This window comes from Aulostomus chinensis, chromosome 15, assembly GCF_037954235.1.
Source record: "Aulostomus chinensis isolate RoL2024-O1b breed Wild chromosome 15, RoL_Achi_v1.0, whole genome shotgun sequence".
Classification (NCBI taxonomy): domain Eukaryota; kingdom Metazoa; phylum Chordata; class Actinopteri; order Syngnathiformes; family Aulostomidae; genus Aulostomus; species Aulostomus chinensis.
In genome coordinates this window covers 16,125,984-16,148,566 of record NC_141334.1, presented here as the reverse complement: position 1 = coordinate 16,148,566, position 22,583 = coordinate 16,125,984, and the positions used below count along the sequence as shown (strand labels likewise).

At 41.5% G+C, this 22,583-nt stretch overlaps 2 protein-coding genes across 11 annotated transcripts in view; both read left to right on the top strand.

Moving 5' to 3' along the window:
• The first annotated feature begins 1,659 nt into the window (after positions 1-1,659).
• On the top strand, positions 1,660-10,252 carry LOC147248937 (T-box transcription factor TBX2b-like). 2 transcript variants are annotated; one of them, XM_086226108.1, is made up of 7 exons: positions 1,660-3,969; positions 4,751-5,018; positions 5,227-5,373; positions 5,787-5,863; positions 5,941-6,092; positions 7,348-7,895; positions 9,739-10,252. In XM_086226108.1, exons 1-7 carry the CDS (start codon positions 3,641-3,643, stop codon positions 10,141-10,143), a joined length of 1,926 nt encoding a protein of 641 aa, XP_086082234.1. In that variant the 5' UTR covers positions 1,660-3,640; the 3' UTR covers positions 10,144-10,252. The 2 variants fall into 2 exon arrangements, with proteins under 2 accessions (XP_086082234.1, XP_086082236.1); XM_086226110.1 differs by lacking the exon at positions 9,739-10,252 and having other exon boundaries at positions 6,056-6,092; positions 7,348-7,577.
• Positions 10,253-13,789: 3,537 nt separating this feature from the next.
• acaca (acetyl-CoA carboxylase alpha) overlaps positions 13,790-22,583 on the top strand; it is a 31,716-nt gene continuing 22,922 nt past the window's right edge. For 5 of the 9 annotated variants that reach the window (XM_086178995.1, XM_086178988.1, XM_086178987.1 and 2 more), the window contains exons 1-16: positions 14,341-14,489; positions 15,260-15,518; positions 17,822-17,954; positions 18,215-18,353; positions 18,453-18,562; positions 18,641-18,722; positions 18,810-18,908; positions 19,255-19,361; positions 19,463-19,573; positions 19,687-19,896; positions 19,992-20,162; positions 20,771-20,932; positions 21,118-21,281; positions 21,418-21,568; positions 21,748-21,851; positions 22,262-22,489. In XM_086178995.1, coding sequence (XP_086035121.1) covers positions 14,408-14,489; positions 15,260-15,518; positions 17,822-17,954; positions 18,215-18,353; positions 18,453-18,562; positions 18,641-18,722; positions 18,810-18,908; positions 19,255-19,361; positions 19,463-19,573; positions 19,687-19,896; positions 19,992-20,162; positions 20,771-20,932; positions 21,118-21,281; positions 21,418-21,568; positions 21,748-21,851; positions 22,262-22,489 — 2,312 coding nt within the window. In that variant the 5' untranslated portion in view covers positions 14,341-14,407. Of the gene's footprint in view, positions 14,069-14,339; positions 14,490-15,259; positions 15,519-17,821; positions 17,955-18,214; positions 18,354-18,452; positions 18,563-18,640; positions 18,723-18,809; positions 18,909-19,254; positions 19,362-19,462; positions 19,574-19,686; positions 19,897-19,991; positions 20,163-20,770; positions 20,933-21,117; positions 21,282-21,417; positions 21,569-21,747; positions 21,852-22,261; positions 22,490-22,583 lie in introns of those variants that run through there. The other 4 variants (XM_086178993.1, XM_086178992.1, XM_086178990.1 and 1 more) reach the window with 3 other exon arrangements.

Genomic DNA, 22,583 nt, shown 5'->3' with positions numbered 1-22,583 from the left:
ACTAGTAATTAAGAATGACCTACATCCCACCATGTTATCAGCAAATGAGGCGCTGGCACATAGGAAGCTCCCACCATGAGTGAACAGGTTGGGGTGGAGAGAACTCGGCTCGGGCAGGCTGCACCAGAGATCAGCCTGACTACATGACTGCTGAGCCGATTACCATTTAGAGTGAGGTTTCACACGGAATTGATGACCTCTTAGAGGATTTTGTCATGTTGTCAAACAAGGACACCTTGGCTGATGAGGACTTGCAGAAGAATGTCTGGGCACCGGGTCCCATTGTTGGCTCAGAGGGGCCGAGATGCTGGACTCAGGGCAAGGTGGGTGCATGCCGGTTATGATTTTTGCAAATAAGATACGATAAGGAATGGTAAGGCAACGATCTGGTAGATCGATGGTATAGGCAGGTCAGCTAAGTGGAGATGTCAGATGTGTATGAGTGCAGGAGTGGGAAACAAACCACACACAAACACACAGACAGGGGAGGTTAAGACACCGTTGATTTAAAAAAATATACGCATGCCAACATTTAGCCGTCAAACAGTTCAATTCCCCGCCATCTAAAACTATGCCCAATGAGGTGCCTCGATGGTCAAGGAGGACCCTACTCTTTACCTGCGCCACTGAGGAGATGATTTTGAAAAGAAATTATATAGAAATTTGTGATACTGCTGGTTTTGCAAGATCATGCAAAAAAACCATTTTGTCAGGTGTCAAATATCCTTTAAGGAGATGTGGGCTTGGTTCATGGGTAGCTGTTCAAAACAACAATGGCGGCCCCTGAAGATTGTGCAAATTGCTGAAACTAAACAAATTAAAACTAAACCTCCAGTCACATCCTCCACGGAGGAGTTGATTAATAATAAGACTTCATAAAGGACTCAGTGGAAGGCCCATGGTACAAAAATCAAAGCAGAGTTTCTTGATAATTAGTCATAAAGTTGTAATGATCCCAGGGAGACGCACCATGAGGGCTGCAGGTGATCAAACGACGGTATTGGTAACCTTGTTTTGGTTCTGTGAAATAAATCATACCGCCGTTGTTTGTGAACCTTGTGATTTTTGGTGAGCACTAGAGGGCCTTCATCGCTTGAGAAAGATATTTGTTGTTTTACATTTAGGATTCCTCATATCTCTGCCTTAATGACCACTGATAATAGTGATTTAATGCTCTGACAACATCGTCACCCGCCAGTCCGATGGCTCTCTACAAATAATCCCTACGAGCGAGACGAACTAAACTACCACCTTCACTATGAATCTCAAGCTTTTCATAAAGACAGCAGCGTCCGACCCAACTGGTGTTGTGAAGTAACTTCTATGTGTGGGTCAGATGTAAATAAAGCAAGTTTAGAAATGAAGACCACCTGCTATTTCGAGCAGATCTGACCGAGATTTTAGCTTCAGTAGCTCTGCTCGTCTGCTTGCTTTCAGCTCTGGATGGAGGTCATCATCTTAAGCTGCTTATAACAATGAGCCACACGTTCCACTCTGCTAGAGCTCTCTCAAGACCTGACTCTGCTGTGGCTGGGGTAGGGGGGTGAGTGTGTGTGTGTGTGTGTGTGTGTGTGTGTGTGTGTGTGTGTGTGTGTGTGTGTGTGTGTGTGTGTGTGTGTGTGTGTGTGTGTGTGTGTGTGTGTGTGTGTGTTGGGGGGGATCATGGTCACCACAAATTGTTAAATATGCATGTTTTTTTGTTGAATATGTTGTGCTGTGCTGATAAATGGCTTAAATCCATGTTACCATCTGGATTTTTACAGTCAGGGTGTTCCCAGTAGGCTATGATGTCGCTACAGAGGCGAGACAACAGCCTTTAGACCTCTTTGTCCTCATCCTCCTCTTTATCACTTGGGAGTGCTTTCCAACCTTCAGATGTGATATGTACTTTACTGGGTGACCTCTGGATGACTCGCCAGGATCCCTCAGTGACATAACAGTCTTCTGAATCGGTACCAGGTGTTGACTGTGACCAAAGAGGTGAATTTCACGTACCATCACTCAGATTGATTACCTCCTTCCTGCTCTGGCGCTTTCCTCATGCTGTCAGCTGGAGCAACACCAAAGAAAGCTGGCGGTTTCGCAGACCATCCCTCACCACAGTGAGGAAAAACAGACCCGATCGCTATCACCCACCTACTCGTTCCAAGAACTTAATAGAGTGTTGTTGATGGTTGCGGAACCCGTCGCCTAATGTGCGCCATTTTTGCAAATATTTACAGAAGCGGATGAAATGATCGTGCTTATCTAATCTCCTCTTATGGCTTTGATTGCAAGTTACTACCCTTCACTATCTAGGGAGCTATTTGTGGGAGTAATGAGATCACTTCCTATCCATCTTTCCTGGCTTGTAACTGTCAGTAAGTACTTCACTCTGCACCGTCCAGCCCTGACTGTGGGACTGTGAATATGTAGAACAACAGTTTAATTAAAAACAAATGGGGGGTGGGTAATAATAATTGGAGGCGAGCAAGGTGATTTCCATTTGAGTTAATTAATCGGCCTATTTAACTTCAGCAACAAAAGCGATATATTCTCATCTAATTTGTATGTGACATAATCAAAGATGTTTGTATTTATTGGCTAGCTTTTCCTTATTATCTTGTTTAAGGATAAACAAAGGCATGCACTGCACACACACACACACACACACACACACACACACACACATTTGCTTTATTAAATCGCTTGTACAATAACAACATATGTATATCTGTATTTCTGTTTTAGACATCACATTGTGGTTCTTTCCACACTATACTACAAAACAGATTATTTTATGAACGTAATCCCAAACTTTACCGATTTGTTCCGCCTCTGTAAATTAGCTTGCTGCTGGACTATCATGAAACCATGTCAAACCACATGTATTCACAGAAGGAACATGACATTTCTCAAAAGCCAAAAAGGTGAAAGTTATGGTTTGTAATCACTTAGAAGATCTCATTGTATCTCCAAAAGTCTTTCATCCCCTGCTAATTTAGGCTTAAATAATTTCTTGTAAACTATAGTCCATCTTATATTACTCCTGGAAAACGTCAGTGAAAACTAGATATGCAGCAATTTGAGAATTGGAATATCTGAGAGAAGGGAACGTCATCTTTGTAGTGCATGTGTCTGTTCCGAAAGGTGGGAGCTGTGTTGTGTGTGTATGAAGAGGATGAGGGGATGACGAGAAAATAAATTGTTGATAAAAAGAGCATCAGTGCCTCATAGATAAACATTCTAAAGACACCAGGCTTATATGGCCAACTGTAGCCTTACATAATAGTAATAATAATAATAATAATAATAATAATAATAATCAGAGGAAGTTAGTGAATCCATTAAGGTTGTGTACTTGTTGTCCCCGTCTAACCCCAAATCCGGCTGGCTCCCTGCCAGTGGGAGCTGCTGAGGCCACGCCCACCTCCTTGCAGTTCCACGAACAGTGAAGCACTTTAGCAGAACTTGGGCTTTTAGGGAAAGTGCGATGAGATGTCCTCGTCCGTGGGACACCTTAAGGAGCCATCCTTGCCTCTGTGCCAGCACCCGGATTCGTCAGGACATTTGGATTAAACCCCGGATGGCCATCAGTGCTCCTTGAGCCTTTTGTCTGATCAGATGCCCTGATGCCAACACAGCTTGCCCAGCGGCTACCATGGCTTACTATCCTTTCCAAGCTCATCAACCAGGTGCCATGCCCCTGTCAGCATTTCTTGCCGCAGCTCAGCCCTCGTTTGTACCTGTAGGGACTTTCCCAGACATCGCCCCCCTTCCGGAGCCTGAGTCCGGACAGAATGCCTCTGACATGGGGCTGCGCGCAACTCTGACGCGCCAGCATCAGCCAGTCCAGCCGTGTTCACTGAAGAGCCTGCAGCCTGCAGAGGAAGGGCTGGAGGATGACCCCAAAGTTACTCTGGAGTCAAGGAATCTTTGGAATGAATTTCACAAAATGGGAACTGAGATGGTGATTACAAAGTCAGGAAGGTGAGTAGCTAAAGTAGAGGCTGCAGCTCTCCAGGAAAACGCCATCATTGAAATGAACCAGAACTACAGAGAGGATAGACAGATAAATGAATCAATAAAAGTTTATCCTTTTTAAAGAGGCATCGTAGTGTTTATTCACTTTTAAATAAAGAGTCTTTAGATGATCTTTACTGGTTTATAATAGTCAAGGATGCCAGGATGTCAGAAGCCATGCTTGAAACATTCGGCAGCAACTGTACATCTGAAGGGTCCAGTTCAGTTTGTACTATAAATAATATTTGTTAAACGGTTGCACACTTTATATCTCCAACCTCCACGCCTCCACGCTATAATATGGTAACAAATAGAGTCAAAGTCCAATCAGAAGCTGGTTTGCATAAAGATTTGCATTTCTTCTATGTTGAAATCAAGTTTGTGCAGTTTTACTGAGCACAATACCTAGCTCACATAATAAAGATAATTAGAATAATAACAATAATGAAAGAACAGGAATAATGAATAATGAACAAAAAAGTAATACTTATACACCAGCATAGGGGGAACTACTCTCTCTTCACACGACATTTGCTGAGATGACAATCCAGCTTTTTACTTATATAAAATCCATTTAGCCACAATATTTTTAGTTTTAATGAAAAATAGTTCTTCCCCAATTTCTAGCCACTGGTCAGAAGTTGCAAAGTCAACTAAAACAGCTCCTTCCAGTAACCCTCCTCCATACAAGTCTCAAGATTTACATTGCTAATATGCACAAATGATTTTCTCCAATACTGCGTTACAGGAGGATGTTTCCAGCGTTCAAGGTGCGAGTAGATGGGCTGGATCAAACTGCGAAGTACATTCTGCTGATGGACATTGTTGCTGTTGATGACTTTCGCTATAAGTTCCACAACTCCCGTTGGGTGGTGGCTGGGAAAGCTGACCCGGAGATGCCCAAGCGAATGTACATCCATCCAGACAGTCCTTCCAAGGGGGAGCAGTGGATGAGCAAACCTGTCGGTTTCCATAAACTCAAACTTACCAACAACATATCCGATAAACATGGATTTGTAAGTAGCTGTGGAGAATTTTGTAACTGTTGTTGCAGCAAAGAATTTATGTTCTTTTCTAATTTGGCTGAAGTTGAACTGAGCATGCTGAAAAATGACTGCATATCAATACTTAGTTTACTGCAACATTTTTTTGTTAGTATAAACAAACTTATGTGTCCTTAATCAACTGCATTCAAATAACATTTTTTTATCTTTAATGTTGCAGACAATCCTAAATTCAATGCATAAATACCAACCCAGATTTCATATTGTGAGAGCCAACGACATACTGAAGCTACCTTACAGCACCTTCCTGACGTATGTCTTCCCAGAGACCGAGTTCATCGCTGTCACCGCATATCAAAATGAGAAGGTAGCCCCCCCCACACACACACACCTACCATCTAGCCCTTACACACACACACACACACACACACACACACACACACACACACACCTACCATCTAGCCCATCTAGCCCTTCCACACACACACACACGCACACACATTGGGCCTACCTAATTTTTTTCATGATGAATACAAATGCTGCATTGGAGAATCCAGCGAGATTATTTTGTTTGTGTGTGTGTGTGTGTGTGTGTGTGTGTGTGTGTGTGTGTGTTCTGTGATTTCAGGTTCATGTGCAAGATTAAAAAAAATTGTTGTGGAAGCTGCTAGCTTATGAAGATGCTCAAGAACTGGATACCGCATAGGAACTTTGCAAATAGTGATTTTCTGTCACTGTAAACGTTTTTACAAAGTGACGTATTTTTCATTTAACCTCCAGATTACACAGCTAAAAATCGACAACAACCCTTTTGCCAAAGGATTCAGAGACACAGGAAATGGGAGACGAGAGAAGAGGTAAGTCTGTTTACTTCACAATACGGAGACACTGACCGGCCCTACAAATAGACCTAATCTGACTGTCTGTTCTGCAGGAATAAGTCTTTTAACATGTGTTCGCTGCACGAGAGCCAAAACAGAGCAGACTGTGCCGATTCTGACGACTCATGTGAACAGCCAACTACCAGTGATCCTTTTTATTCCCCTCAGGAACCGCGAGCCGGGACATCTTCGCCAAACTGTCAAGGTGGGTTTCGCCCCATATTGTGTCATTTAATTGGCCGTCATGGCAACACTCTATTATTATTGATCCTTCGCTAAACATATTCATGCTTTAGAAACGACTCAGCAGCAACCCACTTACCAGCGTGAAACATTAATGGTATATGTTGAAAATGATCCATGAATTTTTAATAACATAACGAAGAAGAGATCTTGCACAGTAAACATTTCGTCAGGCGGGTGTGTGTGTGTGTGTGTGGGGGGGGGGGGGGGTGGGGGGGTGCAGCAGGTCTATGACATGATCTTTCATATGAAAGGGGTTGAAATGACGCACAGATTACAACATATACATAAATTAATAAATCTTATCGCATTAAGCTCAAATTCATACCATATACAGTTTCATCATGTGCTACCTGTTGTATAATAAAGAGGATTAATTATCACCTTCAGTAAGGTCTTGTAAACAGTTGTATGCAGATATTATAAGCAAGTGAGCTTAGCTTTGCCCCGTCGCATTTTAAAATTTCTTCCAAGATTTTTTTTTTCATGTCAAGAAGTAAAAATTGAATAAAGTAACTTTTGATATCTGAAGACTGGATAATGAAATGACAATACTGTTAGTTTGCGGGATGAAAATGTAAATTTAAAAAGTTTTGCAAAGTAGCTAAAAGGTATTTGTGGTTTTCCTACGGTTGGGTTGTTGTGGAAAGAACCCCCTGTTTTCTCTCTGGGGTGTAAACTAATGGCGTCGTGGATGATGTAGAAACAAGGTGAGAGCTCTGAATGTGTCAATCAAGCTCCACTGTAGTTTTTGTCTGAGCCTTTAAGCACATCTAGTGGTTTCAGTCACTTGTAAGAGAACATTTAGGAACATGTTTCCTCTAAAGCTGTGATGTGATATTGTTTTTAGAGTGGGGTGATGGTCGTGATGTCCTGTTATTTTGGGGTATTTTTATGTGTTGTTTTGTTGCCTGTTTTTTTTTTTGGGGGGGGGGGTGTCACACTTTGATATAGTCCTCCAGGTGGGTCGAGCAGCTGCATCTTAACTTTGGTCAGAAGCACACTTGGTGATGGGTTAGTAAGCGTGTGTCCTCCAGCACCACCTAGTGGGCATAGGAAGTAAAATTTGTACAAAATATTGTTCATTTTCAAAATGCAAGTTTTTTCAGTGTCACCTCTTTCAGTACTAATTTTGAACTTTGGCGGACATAAGCTCTTTTCATTTTCAACTAATTTAAATGTTTAATACAAATACATATCTTTTTCTTCTTCAACAGATGAAAACAATACAGGAAGTGATTCAGATATCGATCTACAAGATGAGGACGTTGCCAAAGCCAGCTGTTGCAGGAGCGTAACTCCATCCACAGCAGGTCTGGAGTCTGAGGACCTGATGTGCAACAGGCCTGATGTCAGTGAGAGCAGTGAGAATCAGGACACGGTTAAAGAGAGAACAGTTTTCAGAACATCAGCAGAAAAGTGCTCTAATGAGATGGATTCCTCAGCAAACCACATGAGGAAAATCAAACACAAGGTTCCTCCCGGCTCGTTGCAAGCGGCGAGCTCATCATCCATCAGCACTGGTCACTTTAGGAACTTGGTGCTCTCTGACAGTCAGCAGTCTCTTAAGCTGGGGTCGCCTTTGTTGTTTCATCCTGAACAGTTGGCAGTGACGCCAGAGGCTCGTCCCACTTCAGATATGGGACATGGGCTTACCTCTTTGCCTCTAGGAAATGACCCAGAGAACAGAGGCGGAGCTTCTGAACCCATCGCCTCACCATCTCCCTTCCTGTTTCACATGTCGCAGCACACGTCGGCATATCAGGTAAAGCTTAGCACATTTAATACACTTAAAGTATAAAAAATGTAGGCTGTGGTTATGGCCTGTTGGATCCTCCAAGGATAATGTCACCCAAAAGATATAAGCACCTTGCAAACAGATAGTTATGTTTCCACCTTTAAAATCTCTGCTGTCACTCCAAAGGGAATGGAATTTATTAAGACTTAACCTGAAGTAAAAAAAAAAACGTGTTGCTCCATGTCAACAACTTCCAGTTGTTTTCCACAAGAAGTTTTTGTTTAAAAATTTGGTTGAAAACAAATTCCAGCATATTCCAGATTAAGCACTTTAAGTACTGCGAGCATCAGCCATGGAATTCTGTGTGTATTGAAATATTTTGGGGCTGCAGAACTCTTAGTACATGACAATATGAAATTAAGTACTGGACATGGCAAAGTCCCTGCAGAGGGAACACGTGTATTCATCTGAACCATGTGATTATTTATGGGTTACTTAATGTGAAGTGATGCGCACTAAAATTACCAGCTACATTTGGCACTGATTTACATGAATATTTATTAACATTTTATATGATATTTTCTTGTACTGTACACACACACACACACACACACACACACACACACACACACACACACACACACACACACATATATATAAAAATCCTTGTTTTTATGTTACATCTTAATGATAGATGATGAATATGAATATTTAATCTAACTCCAAAGATTGAATGCTATATCTAAATGAAGTGTTTAAATGTAATGCCTCTAGTGGTCAGACCATGGAAGGGCGGAACTTTTATTTGTTGTTTTAACTCCTGAATAGACTGAACACACCCCAAAGGCCTCAGACCCAGGAACATAATTTCAAATCCATAAATGAAATGTGACGACAACACATTAGGAGTGCTGCAACTGTTAAAATTTCCAAGTTTTGAATTCGTGTTGAAAAGAACAACAATTTGTGCACCAAAATATATATTGAATATATTTCATTCTATTAATGCAGCTTTGCTATCTCATCGATGGAATTTTGTTAATAGAATGCAACTTGTATTTTTGTAACAGTCGTGAGGATGATGGTAGGTGCGGTTAGGAATGGCCGCCAGACAAAGAATGATGAGCAAATGTGAGCACAGTAGTGACAGTGAAGCTGAGCATGCTGAGAATGTGTGTGAGAACTATGTGGCGACTACATTTGTCTCTCGTTTTTTAGAGTTTAAAAAGTTCATATCAGGAGATAATTAAGATTTGTTTATGCATGCATTTCTGCATCTATTTATCTAATAATCTGTACATCCAAGTGCAGCATGCTAAACTGGTGAGGGATGTGCAAAAAGAAAACCCCAAACTCTTTAAAAATGGGTATAGAACAAAATCAAGCTCAATATTTTTCATTCTTTACGTAATCATTTACTGACACCTGGTTTCCATGTATGAATGTCTGGTGCCTCTGATTCCAAGAGGTGAGTTTTTGCTTTTGACATTTACAGTAGATGTGAGAAACAGCCTCATGGAATGTTTCACAGAGAGCTGCAGGGATAGCACAAACCTGTTCTGTTGCTCAATTGTTGCCTGTTAGCTTGTCGTAGTTAGCCCAACACACATTCTCTAATATGGCGGAAAAATTCTAATTTTTCCATGCGCGTAAGGCAAATATTGAACTGAAAATAAAGAGAAAGGAAGGAGGAACTTCAATCATCACACACACGTTCTCTACACGTTATGTAGGTTTCTATAGGGAATAAATGGGCTCCAGAGTGTATGAAAGAATTTACAGGTATAGTGATGTCATTTTCAGTTTCAGTTTGAACTCAATCAAATCACAGAAGCATTCATGTCATTCTCACTTTTATTTTTCTGTCCAGGGAATATCACTGTCACCTTTCGGAGGACTCTTCTCATATCCTTGTCACTACATGGCGACACCAGGTGCGATTACTCCAGCTTTCTCCTCTAAGCTTTCTGGAAACCACACTCTCCAGCGTTCTCGATCTTGGTTGCGGTTCAGCCCTTATCCGATCCACGCCTCCGTCCTTTCTCGCCAAAACTTCCCTCCCACCAGATCACCTGCCAGTTCGCATTCACAATTTGAGCTGTTGAAACCGGGCAGCAGGGAGTCGAGTCCAGTGTCGAATGGCCACTATTACAAAACCAAGGCCAAGGAGAAGCCTGCTCCACCCAAATCCACTGTTAAGACTTCCACTGATGAACCAGAAAACATGCATAATCTTCTTAAAGGACTTGAGAAACCAGTTCCTCCACATCTATAGACTGCCAAATGTTTTTATTCTACATGTGATGTCGAGTGGGTGATTAGATTGCACACGGGAGGTTCTATGTTGCATATATCAATGACAGTAAATGAAATTAAAATAAAGTTTTTGACAGAAAAACTATCAAAACTTATTTCTGTTGTGCCTTGTTTACAGAATATTGCTTCAAAGAAGACCAAGCAGCTAAAAAAATAAAGTAAAGAAATGTACAAATACAAATATGAAAAATACCTGTCAAAAAACAACAAGGCAATTATCTTAAGAAGGTGACGATATTCTGATTCCAGCAGAAGACTTTTATCACTCTGTGGATCTTCTGTCCTTCATTCACTGAGATGAAGACGTGCGGGGCCAATCAAACTGCCAGTTTCTCTGGTATAAGTACTTTTTCTATCAGTAACTGATGGTCTTTAAATTTACTCAAGTACTTCACTCAAAATGTATACAAGTAAGACTAACTATTTCAAAAACAACCTTTTCTTTTCCATCATAGCACAAAAAAAAAAGAAAAAAAGAGATCTACAAGTCAAGTTTCTTAAATCTATTGGCAGTTTGTGTGGTGCCAAGAAGTGAGGTGGTCTCCCAAGAGGTAAACTAATTTAAGATCCCTCCCTCGTGTTCCGCTCCGATGGGTGAGTTTTCTCCTCGGCTGAGCCCACCTTGAGTGTGCATCTCCACCGGCTCAGAAATGTGACCAGCAGGTCAACCTACAGGTTTTACAGTCAGCAGAAAACATCTCACAGTTTTCAAGAGAACTGAGGAGGCCATCTAACTGAGGAGTGCAGCCATACAGGTCCCTCCTGTCCAGGTCTGGATCAAGGCTGAACTAGAAGACAATTATTCCATCACACTCCACACTCACATATTATCACAGTGACTCAGAATTGTTTTCATATATTATCATTGTGATTGGCTATATATATATATATATATATATATATATATATATATATATGACAGTAAATAGATCTTAGTCTCTGTCTCTCTCTTTATCACTCTCTTTCACCCTGACTGGTCGAGGCAGATGGCTGCCCACGCAGCCCTCGTCTGCACTGTTAAAAGGCGGGGTTTCTTTTCTCGCCACTGTCACAGACGTGTTTGCTCATGGGGAATTGTTGGATCTCTTTAAAACTGAATTCATTTAGTTCTTAATGAAGTTTGTTAAGTGTCCCGAGGTAACCTTTTCTTTGATTTGGCGCCGCATGAATAGAACTGACTGACGAATTCTGGAGACGAGAACGAATGCTGATAACGTCAGTGATGGATTTCTTGTGAAAGTAGAAGTTTGAACACAGATGACTTCCAAGAACCAGTAATCATGGGTCGCATACAATATACATATAAAAAGCCAGCTTTATAATGAATAAAACACTAGAGTTGGGTAGGGCTTTGTTAAATTGTGGATAAGAGAGGAGATGTTCAACTCCCAGTGACAATTTAATGGGCTTTTAGAACTGAGAACACCAAACAATCTTCATGTTAACAAACTGATGCCGTCTCCCTATGACTGGATTGAAAGTCTATAAATAGAAGGAACTGGAGACGAAAAAACCAAAACAAATCAGTGTCTTAAATGGTTTATAGTGACAGAGACGAGTGAGGCTCAACAATACCAGTGTTGTGTCTATTCTATGGTAACAATGAATAGATACAGGGTAGCTGATTATAGAGAAGTTATCGATGGAAATGATGAATCTAGTATACTGAATTATAATTTTTTAAAAAATTGCTTGATCCTATTGAAAATCAACTGTATTGTTTTCACACGGTCTGCACGGCGGAGTGCTGTCCTCTGAAGCCATCTAGTGGTCACACGTCGCACTCACATCGGGTTTCACTGCACTCAGAGGCAGCTCAAGCAATTGCTCAATGTTGAGATTACAGATACCAGTGTTCCTTTTTTCCCCCTTCTTCCCACTAACTTCAATAATTAAGACATGTGACTTTGACATTTTTCAACTGGTTGGTGTGATTTTAATATTGTTGTATCAGGACACGTGGAAATGAACCTTCCGCCTGAACTCTGGGACGAGTCAGGAGCTGGAGCAAAAATGAAATGCAGTATTCATTAAATAATACAAGCTGGTAGCTTCAAGCAAAATGTAGTTTTAATGAAACCGTTTAGGATTGTGTGTGTGTGTGTGTTGGTGTGTGTTTGTGTGTATCTTCAACTAGATGAACCTGTTTACAAGTTTCAGTGTCCCACAAGTCTCATTCAGTTCGCTTGCAGTGGATGAGACTTGGACTTCCGTCTATGAGATCGCTACCTCTGACCTTGTGATCTGTCACGATCTGTTGCCTTAAATTGCTTAATGAAAGGGGCGTTATGGGGTTTTATTATGATATATCGCAACACTCGATGACACGGATACATATTTTAGTGAAATTTTCAAGTAGAGCCACCAATAAACCTTGCTGTGCACCACACCTAGTATTTCCATTCCATTATACTGTGAAAACAATACACAAATTAAGCCAAAACTAGTTCAGTCAAAATTTCCCTTCAAAGTCATTACATTATATTTGAAAAGTGTGCACATTGTTATTAAGCATTAAGTACAGCTGCCATGACACCGTAATTTAAAATAAAGAGAAATCTTGTGCCAGTCTCAGAAATGTTCAGCGCCCATGAGAACACATGGGGGTATGTTTTGTCAGCAATACTTGGGCTGGAATCTCAATAATATCTGAAAAAGATGTGCAAGAAATTGCTGTTTTTCAATTTATCAATTTGCTTTAAGTGGTTTATATATATATTAAAAACATTATAATGAAAACAAGTAATTTCAGCAACAGATGCAGGCTGTGTTGTGGCCTAGTTGCTTCATAGAGTTACAATTATAGCAAATGTCACTTTAATCAAATTATTACAATCATACGGACTGATTTTTGTTGTCATCAGAATTATTTATAATGTAGACTACGTAATAATGTAGAATTCTCCACTAGTCTCGTAAGGGCTGGGAGGTATCTGTCCTCCCTGAGGACATGGAGTGAGATCCAGATTCCTGCACGGTTCTCTGGCGTGTAAACAGCACATGCAGTACATGCACGAGTAGGGACAACCGCCTTCGACCCGCCCACATTCACGCCCCTGAGATCTGATTGGTTGCCAGCATCAATTTTATCTAGATCTAGATCAAATAGAAGCGAAAAAACAGCCCGCTCATCATAAACCTGCCCACACATCCTTTGAAAACATTTTTACTTGTTATAGGTCCCCACAAAAAACTCCTAATAGATATTTTGATGTTGTTTTTTCTAATAAAAGTGATGTAAAAAAAAACAATCCCTCTAATAAGAATCATATCAAGCAATATCACTGAAAATAATTGAAATTCAGACGTTTTAAAGAACTGTGCTGCCTTAATTGTAATCTCATGAACACATTATGGGGCTGTTGTATTGTACAGCATTGAATTTGACCTATGCTCAGTTAATCATAATATTGGTTGCTGGTAAATACTTTGCATTGGTGGTAGAAAACTAATGATTCATTAGAATTGAGTTAATAATACCCGATAATATCATACTCTCACGTTCCAACGGATTTTTTTTTTTTTTTTTTACTATAGATTTTACCGTATATTATCTGCCAACGTTCAGCATGGAAACAGCCCCCTTCAAAGTCACATGAACATTTTAGCCGTTGCAACCGCCGCGAGTGTTTGGCCTTGTCTACTCGGTCTGTTTCTATAGCGGAAGCTGGGTTCAGAGGTCATTGTCCAGGAGTAACCTGACAGCGCAGCGTCACATCACCCCACTCTCTGGTGTTGGAGCTTCTGTTGGTGATAATGTGACCTCATCATGATGTGATTTGTCATCCTCGCTGACTGGACGCAGAGATGTCGCGTAGCCACTGTTAATTCATCGATCTCGTGGACTCAACTTTTCAGGATTACTTGTCGGTTCATCTCCACCGGTGAGTGTGTAGTCTAGACGTTTATCTCAGATTATGTTCACCCAACCGAGTAGATTGAGACCACAATGCAGTGCAGTAATACACCGGCAGAAGAGTCAGCAGTACATCATTACTGCGGTATTATACTTGTATTAGCTCCTGTCGCTAAGCTAGCTAGCTTTTACATTATTAGCATCCGCGTCTTTGCTAGGAGGTTGACGTTAGCTATGACTACACAGGTGGCAGGTGAGGTTTCTCCTCGCCTCTGGTTGTATTAGTGACAGGTAATGAGCTGAGGCGGGAGTTGCGGTTCGTTAGCTGTCTAAACTTGCTATATACCGTTGTTGTTATCTTTTTGGGATGTTCTCATGGTTCGCGTTTGCGGCGTGTCTGGCAGCGGTGCTCGGCTTGTTTTTCTGGTCCCGCAAGCAGCTATCACTGGGTAAGGAGTGCCTCACCTGGATACGACTCGTAACACCCGCGGGAGCAGGTGAAGAAAAATGTCGTTAGCAGTGTTAGCGTAAATTAACGGAGGTAGATTGAACGGCAGGGTCTAGCTAGTGACATCATTCGTTGGCTTTTCTGTAGAAATATCGAGTTAATGAGAATTTCATCACTAGAGTAGGTGTTATTCTGTGAAACCGTGCTATTAAATCCAATTTCTGCCACCAGTAAGTAGCAGTAATTATCAGTTAATTAAATTGAATTAATTATCATTAAATGTGAGGTTCTCACTCGGCAGCAGGACTTTATTATAATGTGTGATTTGTGCAGTGCAGGCTGTCACTGTACCGACTGATCAAATTATTTAAAAAAACAATTCGTAATTGGGATTCTTCATATTTACTTCATTTTTACTTCACTGGCACACTAAACGGTGTTTTACTCAAAAAATGTAATATTTGATGGGATTATTTTTTTTATTATTAGGCCTGTTCTTTGTAATATTACCGTTACACGTTGCAGGCCGGATCTTGCCATATGCTGACTGAGGTATAGTGACATCCAAGTGTTTCTGTACGTGTACTGATGGTACATTTTGTCTGTAACCTTGTGTTGCAACAATAAGGAGATGTTTAGCTTTATGTAACCTACTGTTGCAATATCACAAACAGCCCTGCACATGCCAGCCAAAGCAGCATTGTGTCATCTGATTTTTGGACTCAGTGTCTCATCTATAACTGGTGCCGCCACTGCCCTGTGTCTTGTCAGTGTTTGCAGCCTGTTCGTGTCGTCCAGCCATGGCACAGGAGGACAGCGCTGCCAAGAAAAATCCAGCTATTGCGGCACTGCACCCTCACTTCATTGTGGGATCGGTGTCGGAAGAGAATTCTGAGGATGAAATCCAGGGGAGGCTGGACGCTCAGCTGGAAGAGAAGGAACCGCGTTCCTTGTCACCATCATCTGGCAGCTCCGATAGCACGTATGAAATGGGCTTTGACCATGTTGACGGTCCCCTGCACAATCTGAGGTACGAATACCTACCAACCTGCTTAGCCTGCTCCTCTTGTATGCACAATATTCTCATTCAACACTTTGAAATTGGATTTAAAGCCTGGAATATTAGTGCAGAGGTTTTTGTGAGATGTCAGAATGAGTCTTGTCACTATTATGAATTTTGTTGGATGATAAACTGTCAAAGAGATTATTTCCATAAACTATATTAGTTTATGAATATTGTATGACGCTGATATACTGATAGTCTAATAGGATAATAATGCAAGTACACCCTTTCAAAGGTTGATAAACTCCACTTAAGTATATTCAGACATTAGAATGCGTGTGAACAATCACTCGCACATTGAGCTCGCCTAAAACGATTGAGTCTATTTACTGACATATTTTATGATAAGACAGTATTGTAATTATTGTGACTGGCCTAGTCAGAATCTCCGTTATCTGTTTACATAAAGAATGCTGCTTTAAATGATGCTGAAATTTACAAATAGTAGTTTAAAATGTCATTTAAAAATAGTTTCTAAACTGTTTTCTCTACTGATTCATCAGCATGTTATAGATGATGTTTCGACATTATACACAAAGTAAAATCTTCATCCTGGAAGTATATCCTGTCTATTGTCAACTGATCTGTGAGTTACAGATAGTGAACATGTAGGAGCACGTGAAAGCTGGAACAAGCTCATACTAACGGAGGTCCTTGAGTACACTCTGTTCACACTACACTCTTGACTGTCGCTGGGTAGCCCCTTTTCAAGCTTATGTGGAAAAAAAAACGTGGTTTCACCAGCTATTTGCTCTTAAAGAGTTTCTCTGTGTGTCCTGAGTCTGAGGTCGGCCTGGAAAGTAGGCTTCAGAATGTTGGTTTATGCAAAATAATGTTTCCAATGTGACGGTTGAAAGTTACGAAAGTACACAAGAGATGTTTGCAGCCAATGCAGCCTTGGTGTTGGATTTGATAGTGCAAGGAATATTTAGAGCTTCTCTCTGTCCAGAAACTCAGCTTTATACATGACTTCATCAAAGCCGTTACCTGACTAACGTCTCCTTATCTCCCACATCTCAATAAATTCTTTGTCCTATCTGGTTTTTGGTGATGAGTTTCCGTTTTTTAAGATAAACTTCTGTTGTGTATACTGTTTGTGTTTGCTGTTTGAAATCTGGTTATACTGGTTTGGGGGTCTCTGTCTCCCCCACCACCTCTGTAAATTTCTCTCTCATCAGAAGAGAACAAACTGCTGGTCATGAAGAGCTCATTTGCCCTCTTGCCTGTAATTACTTCAGTGTTGCAACAATGCAATATCAGGCCATCGAAACCAGCCAGCCAGACGAGCTGGGGCACTGCTAGTGCTACACCCACCTGATGAGTGCACACAGCCACCCGCCCCCCCCCCCCCCCCCCCCCCCCCAGTTCATGGCCTGGTGTAGAGTCAGTCAGTGAAGAAGCAGACTGTTTTTATTTTGAAGAAGCCTTACAGATGAGTATGAAGCCTCCATTGTGTAACGTGCAGAATTCAGTGGACAAACGTGGGCATGAATACATGTTGAAATTGATGCATTTTTTTGAATATTATGGTTTGATATGAAGGCGCTGCGGCTGCCTCTCAGCTGGAACTTATTGTTAGGAGCGTATACGTCGAAGGCCAGATTTTACTCACTAGCATTGTCATGTCCATGTTTGCTTTATCAAGCCATATGCTCAGTAACATGCAAACACTTTGATATGAGCTAGAAACAAGTGGATTTTACACAACGATGAACATGAGAATTTGTCAACAAAAGATTTTGGACAGTTTTGCTGTTTGATGTGATTGTTAGCTCCAAGCTAAATATACATGGCTGGTTGTTATTTCATTCTGGTGTCACAAAGAAGTGATGCAGTGGTGAAGCTCAAGACACCTTTTGTGAGGACGTGAAAGGCAAAAAACAAATTTTGGTTAGAGAATTACTTTAATATTGAGGGTTCTGACTTTGATTCCTGGCTTATTAGGAAATGTTTTTAAGGGAGGGGCCATGATGTGTCATAAAACCTCTTTCACAACCTCTAACATTTTTTGGTTTTGTAGTCAGAGAAAGAAGCAGATTCTTAACTGCCACAGTGTGTTTTTATTTTATTGGCTTTATACATGAACCACTTTAAGAGCACCGTTGATTGACCCATGTGGTTATTTAGTGTTAAAATTTCTATTACTCAAATTTGGACTTAATAAGATGATTGAATGTTGTTGTTTTTTTTTTTTCCTCAGCTGAAATTTAGCTACTTACTTCAGATTTTATAATATATATGTATTTTTTTTTTTTAATTTGTCAAAACAGGCCGAGCATGTCTGGGTTACATCTGGTGAAGCAAGGTCGAGATCGCCGGCGTATTGATCTGCAGAGGGACTTCACTGTAGCTTCTCCAGCTGAGTTTGTCACCCGCTTTGGTGGCAACAAAGTCATTGAGAAGGTAACTGCTTGTATCCAGCACTTCTGTGTGATAACGCTGAAGGGGATCATCATGAAACCATTACGTAACTCTTGGAAGTTAACGTTAGAATTACAAACAGCTAGCTCAAGAATAAAAATAAAGTAAAACAAAAGAATTTTCTGCTAGGACATAGCCATTGAACATCATAGCCTTTACTGCATATTTCTGTTGTTATACTTAAAGACACTGCCTGCTGTGAGCAAATCAACACTTGTAACTCACCACTTTGTCCTCTCCAGGTACTTATTGCTAACAACGGTATTGCAGCAGTCAAATGTATGCGCTCCATCCGTCGCTGGGCTTATGAGATGTTTCGTAACGAACGAGCTATCCGCTTTGTTGTAATGGTGACCCCAGAGGACCTGAAGGCCAACGCAGGTGAGCTTTGGCGTGACATCCCGCAACTGCGGCACCAGTGATATTACAGAACACCAGACAAGTTCATTAAAAAGTCGTCATGGTCTCAACTTTTCTCAGAGTACATCAAAATGGCAGATCATTATGTTCCCGTGCCGGGAGGGACGAATAACAACAACTATGCCAATGTGGAGCTGATCCTGGACATTGCTAAACGCATACCTGTGCAGGTACCACTTATATCCTAAGCTCCTCCACAGCAATGACCTGAAGTGCCACTGAGTACCTGTTGTCATTGTTCCATACAGGCAGTGTGGGCTGGATGGGGTCACGCCTCAGAGAACCCCAAACTCCCAGAACTGCTCCATAAGCATGGCATCGCTTTCATGGGTAAGAGACGTCTTTATCTATCAGCTTTAAGCTGAACAGGGCATCTGTTTACTTAACATTTTTTATTGCTTCCTCATTCTCTTCAAGGTCCTCCAAGTCAAGCTATGTGGGCTCTAGGAGATAAGATAGCCTCCTCTATTGTTGCTCAGACAGCTGGTATCCCAACTCTTCCCTGGAGTGGAGCGGGTAGGTCACACATTTACACTGAATAAAAACATAACAGTAAAGATATATAAAATGTAAAAATACTTCTGGTTCAATGATATTATATATTAGTATTATCTGTACCTGTGTATGATGTCCGTTACACGCAGACCAGCATCATTATTTAAAAAATAAAGTCGATGCCTCCCAAATTTTCTCTGGATTAAATGTTACATAAAGAAAGGAGTGGAAGGGATATGTTGAAAACGTGTGTTTGTTTTGTAAACATTTGGGAATTTTTTTTGGAGGGGGGGGTGGTTAAAAGCACATCACACAGTTTCTTGGAAGAAGCATATACACTGATGTGTTGACTCTTTGTCTCTCGCAGGCCTGATGGTAGATTGGACCGAAAGCAACCAAAAGAAGCGAGTTGTCAATGTTCCCCCTGACTTGTACGAGCTGGGCTGCATCCAGGATGTAGAGGACGGTCTGAAGGTAAGCACGTGCTCGAATGGAAATATCATAACGCTGAGTGAATGTCACGTGTGCTTTGTAAACCTGCGTGTATGCTTGAAAGCGGAATGTTGTTTTGCTAGGCTTCAGAGAAAATTGGCTACCCTGTAATGGTGAAGGCGTCAGAGGGAGGAGGGGGTAAAGGCATTCGTAAGGTCAACTCTGCCGATGATTTCCCAAACCTCTTCAGACAGGCAAGTATTATAGGAGTATATCATTTCAATCATTGTGAGCATGTGTACTTTCTGTTCCGAGCATCTTTTGTGACAAGGAGGATTAAGATATAGCTTTTAATTGATTTTTCCAGGTCCAGGCAGAAGTTCCAGGGTCACCTATATTCGTCATGCAGCTAGCTAAGCATGCTCGCCACTTAGAGGTCCAGATCTTGGCTGATCAATATGGCAATGCCATTTCTTTGTTCGGAAGAGACTGTTCTGTGCAACGACGGCACCAGAAAATTATAGAGGAGGCCCCTGCTACCATCGCCACATCTGATATATTTGAGGATATGGAAAAGGTACAACCCATCGAGCATGAAAGCTAAACATATTAGGCAACTTGAATTCATTAAACCCTGAAAACATTTGGACTGTGGAACTTTTCCCTCCTCAGTGTGCAGTGAAGCTGGCTAAGATGGTGGGCTACGTCAGCGCAGGTACTGTGGAGTACCTCTATAGCCAAGACGGCAGCTTCTACTTCCTGGAGCTCAACCCTCGTCTGCAGGTGGAGCACCCCTGTACTGAGATGGTGGCTGACGTTAACCTGCCTGCAGCCCAACTGCAGGTCAGTCTCTCACATGCCAGCACTGCTTGAAAACTCTGAGGTAGCTGGGTCTTTTACAACACATGCAGGCTGTTTGAGTCTGTTAAAGTCCTGTACCAGACAAGGTTTAGTATGCTTCACCGCCTCTGCTTTAGACAGGCCCCGTGTCCCAATGGCAACCAACCATGAAAATGAAAAGGCATATGCAGTAACACTGTAGCCGTTACAGTGGTTGAAGAAGCAGTTGGTCACATGCTCTGCTTCGCAGTGTTCAGGATTGTCTGTGTATATAGGTCAGCAGCAGTCAAGCTGAAGGGCAGCATTGCTGGGACGGCTGAATGGTGGAGCTGGTGATTGGGTGCTACTGTGGGTGGGTGACACTCTCTGGCACGGAGGACGGCACCTTCCATTTATCTTTAACCATCACCAACAGTCACTGTCTCTCAGCAAGATGTTTATCAGTTGTTTAGAAATATGGACAACAGTTCAAAAAATGTGGTGGGGGGTGAGGCATGTGTGAATCTTAAAAATAAATAAATAAATAAATTTAAAAAAATCCACAATCCTAATTTCGATCCAATTTGTGCTGGAGTTAACTTTGTTGTGCTTTTTCCTTTACTTGCTGGTAGATTGCCATGGGTATCCCCCTTCACCGAATCAAAGACATCCGGATGCTTTATGGGGTCCAGCCCTGGGGAGACTGTCTTATTGACTTTGAGGGTTTGTCAACAGCGCCCTCACCACGGGGTCACGTCATTGCAGCACGTATCACCAGTGAAAATCCAGACGAGGTACTCCTACTAACTGCTACATAAAGTCTACGATTTCCGTCGTGCTTCTTGTCAAATGTTCTCTCTGTAGTTCCATTGTAGTGTAGGTGAGGGCCATGTTTGTTCCCCTCTTCTCAATGTCAGAATTAGTTGGCTACGGATCAGCTTAGGAGAGAATGAAATGTGACGTGCGTGTCTGATTGCAGGGTTTCAAGCCAAGTTCCGGAACAGTTCAAGAGCTAAATTTCCGCAGCAATAAGAACGTGTGGGGCTACTTCAGCGTGGCAGCGGCCGGCGGACTACACGAGTTTGCCGACTCACAGTTTGGACACTGTTTCTCTTGGGGAGAGAATCGTGAAGAAGCCATCTCGTAAATACACTCCAAATTTTTGAACCAAAAAAACAAAAATCACAAATAGCATGAATTTTCCACAGTGTTAAAATCTCTATAACGCCATTATGTAAAGAGACTTGATATATGTGGTTTTATTTTTAATCTTTTCCAGCAACATGGTGGTGGCTTTGAAGGAACTGTCTATCAGAGGAGACTTCAGGACCACAGTTGAATATCTCATTAAGCTGCTGGAAACAGAAAGCTTTCAGCACAACAGCATTGACACAGGCTGGCTGGATAGGCTGATCTCAGAGAAGATGCAGGTAAGAACATGCTCCTCCAAAAACAACTATGAGGACAATATATATATGAATATATATGTATGTATGTGACATAACAGGTTATAACGAGTAAAAGATTGAGACGCTTCTCACACAGGGTCTCACACCGATTTAAGGGAAGTGTTGTTGTATATTTGGTTTAAAGTGTGTTCTGCATGCAGGCAGAACGTCCTGATACCATGCTGGGAATCGTGAGTGGAGCCCTTCACGTGGCAGATGTCAATCTAAGGAACAGCGTATCCAACTTCCTGCACTCTCTGGAAAGGTAATAATGGGCTCTCATCATGAGAGTATAGTAGTGTAGTAGTAATCCCTTTTGCGCCAGGAGCAATAATGGATGTATAAAAGGTTTAGTGCACGTGATGACTGATGGATACAAATCTAGAGTGGGAGGTGCTAATCGTGGATATCAATCAAAAATTATTTTCTGGATTTTTATATATGCAGAATTCACATCTAAAAATAACCTCTCATTGGTCTCACTTCAGTGACAGGTCTCATCTGTGTGCTACACTTCTCACTCACTTTCAAAGGAACAAAGTGGTATTATGACAGATTATACCTTCAGTTGTTTGTATCCATCCTATTCTATAAAGAAGGTGAAAACAGTTTTATTTTTATATGTTTTTTTTGCCACAAAAGAAAACATGACGTGCTCTCTACCCTGCACCTCAGGGGCCAGGTGCTGCCAGCCCACACACTTCTCAACACTGTGGATGTGGAGCTGATCTATGAAGGTACTAAGTATGTCCTGACCGTCACGCGCCAGTCTCCCAACTCTTACGTGGTCATCATGAACAACTCCTCAGCCGAGGTGGACGTCCACCGGCTCAGTGACGGAGGCCTGTTGCTTTCCTATGACGGAAGCAGCTACACAACCTACATGAAGGAAGAGGTGGACAGGTAAGAGAAGGAAAAAAACATTTGTTTGCGGCAGCAAATAAATACATAAATTATAGTATTTCTCATTGAACTGATGCACATGAAGGAATGCAAT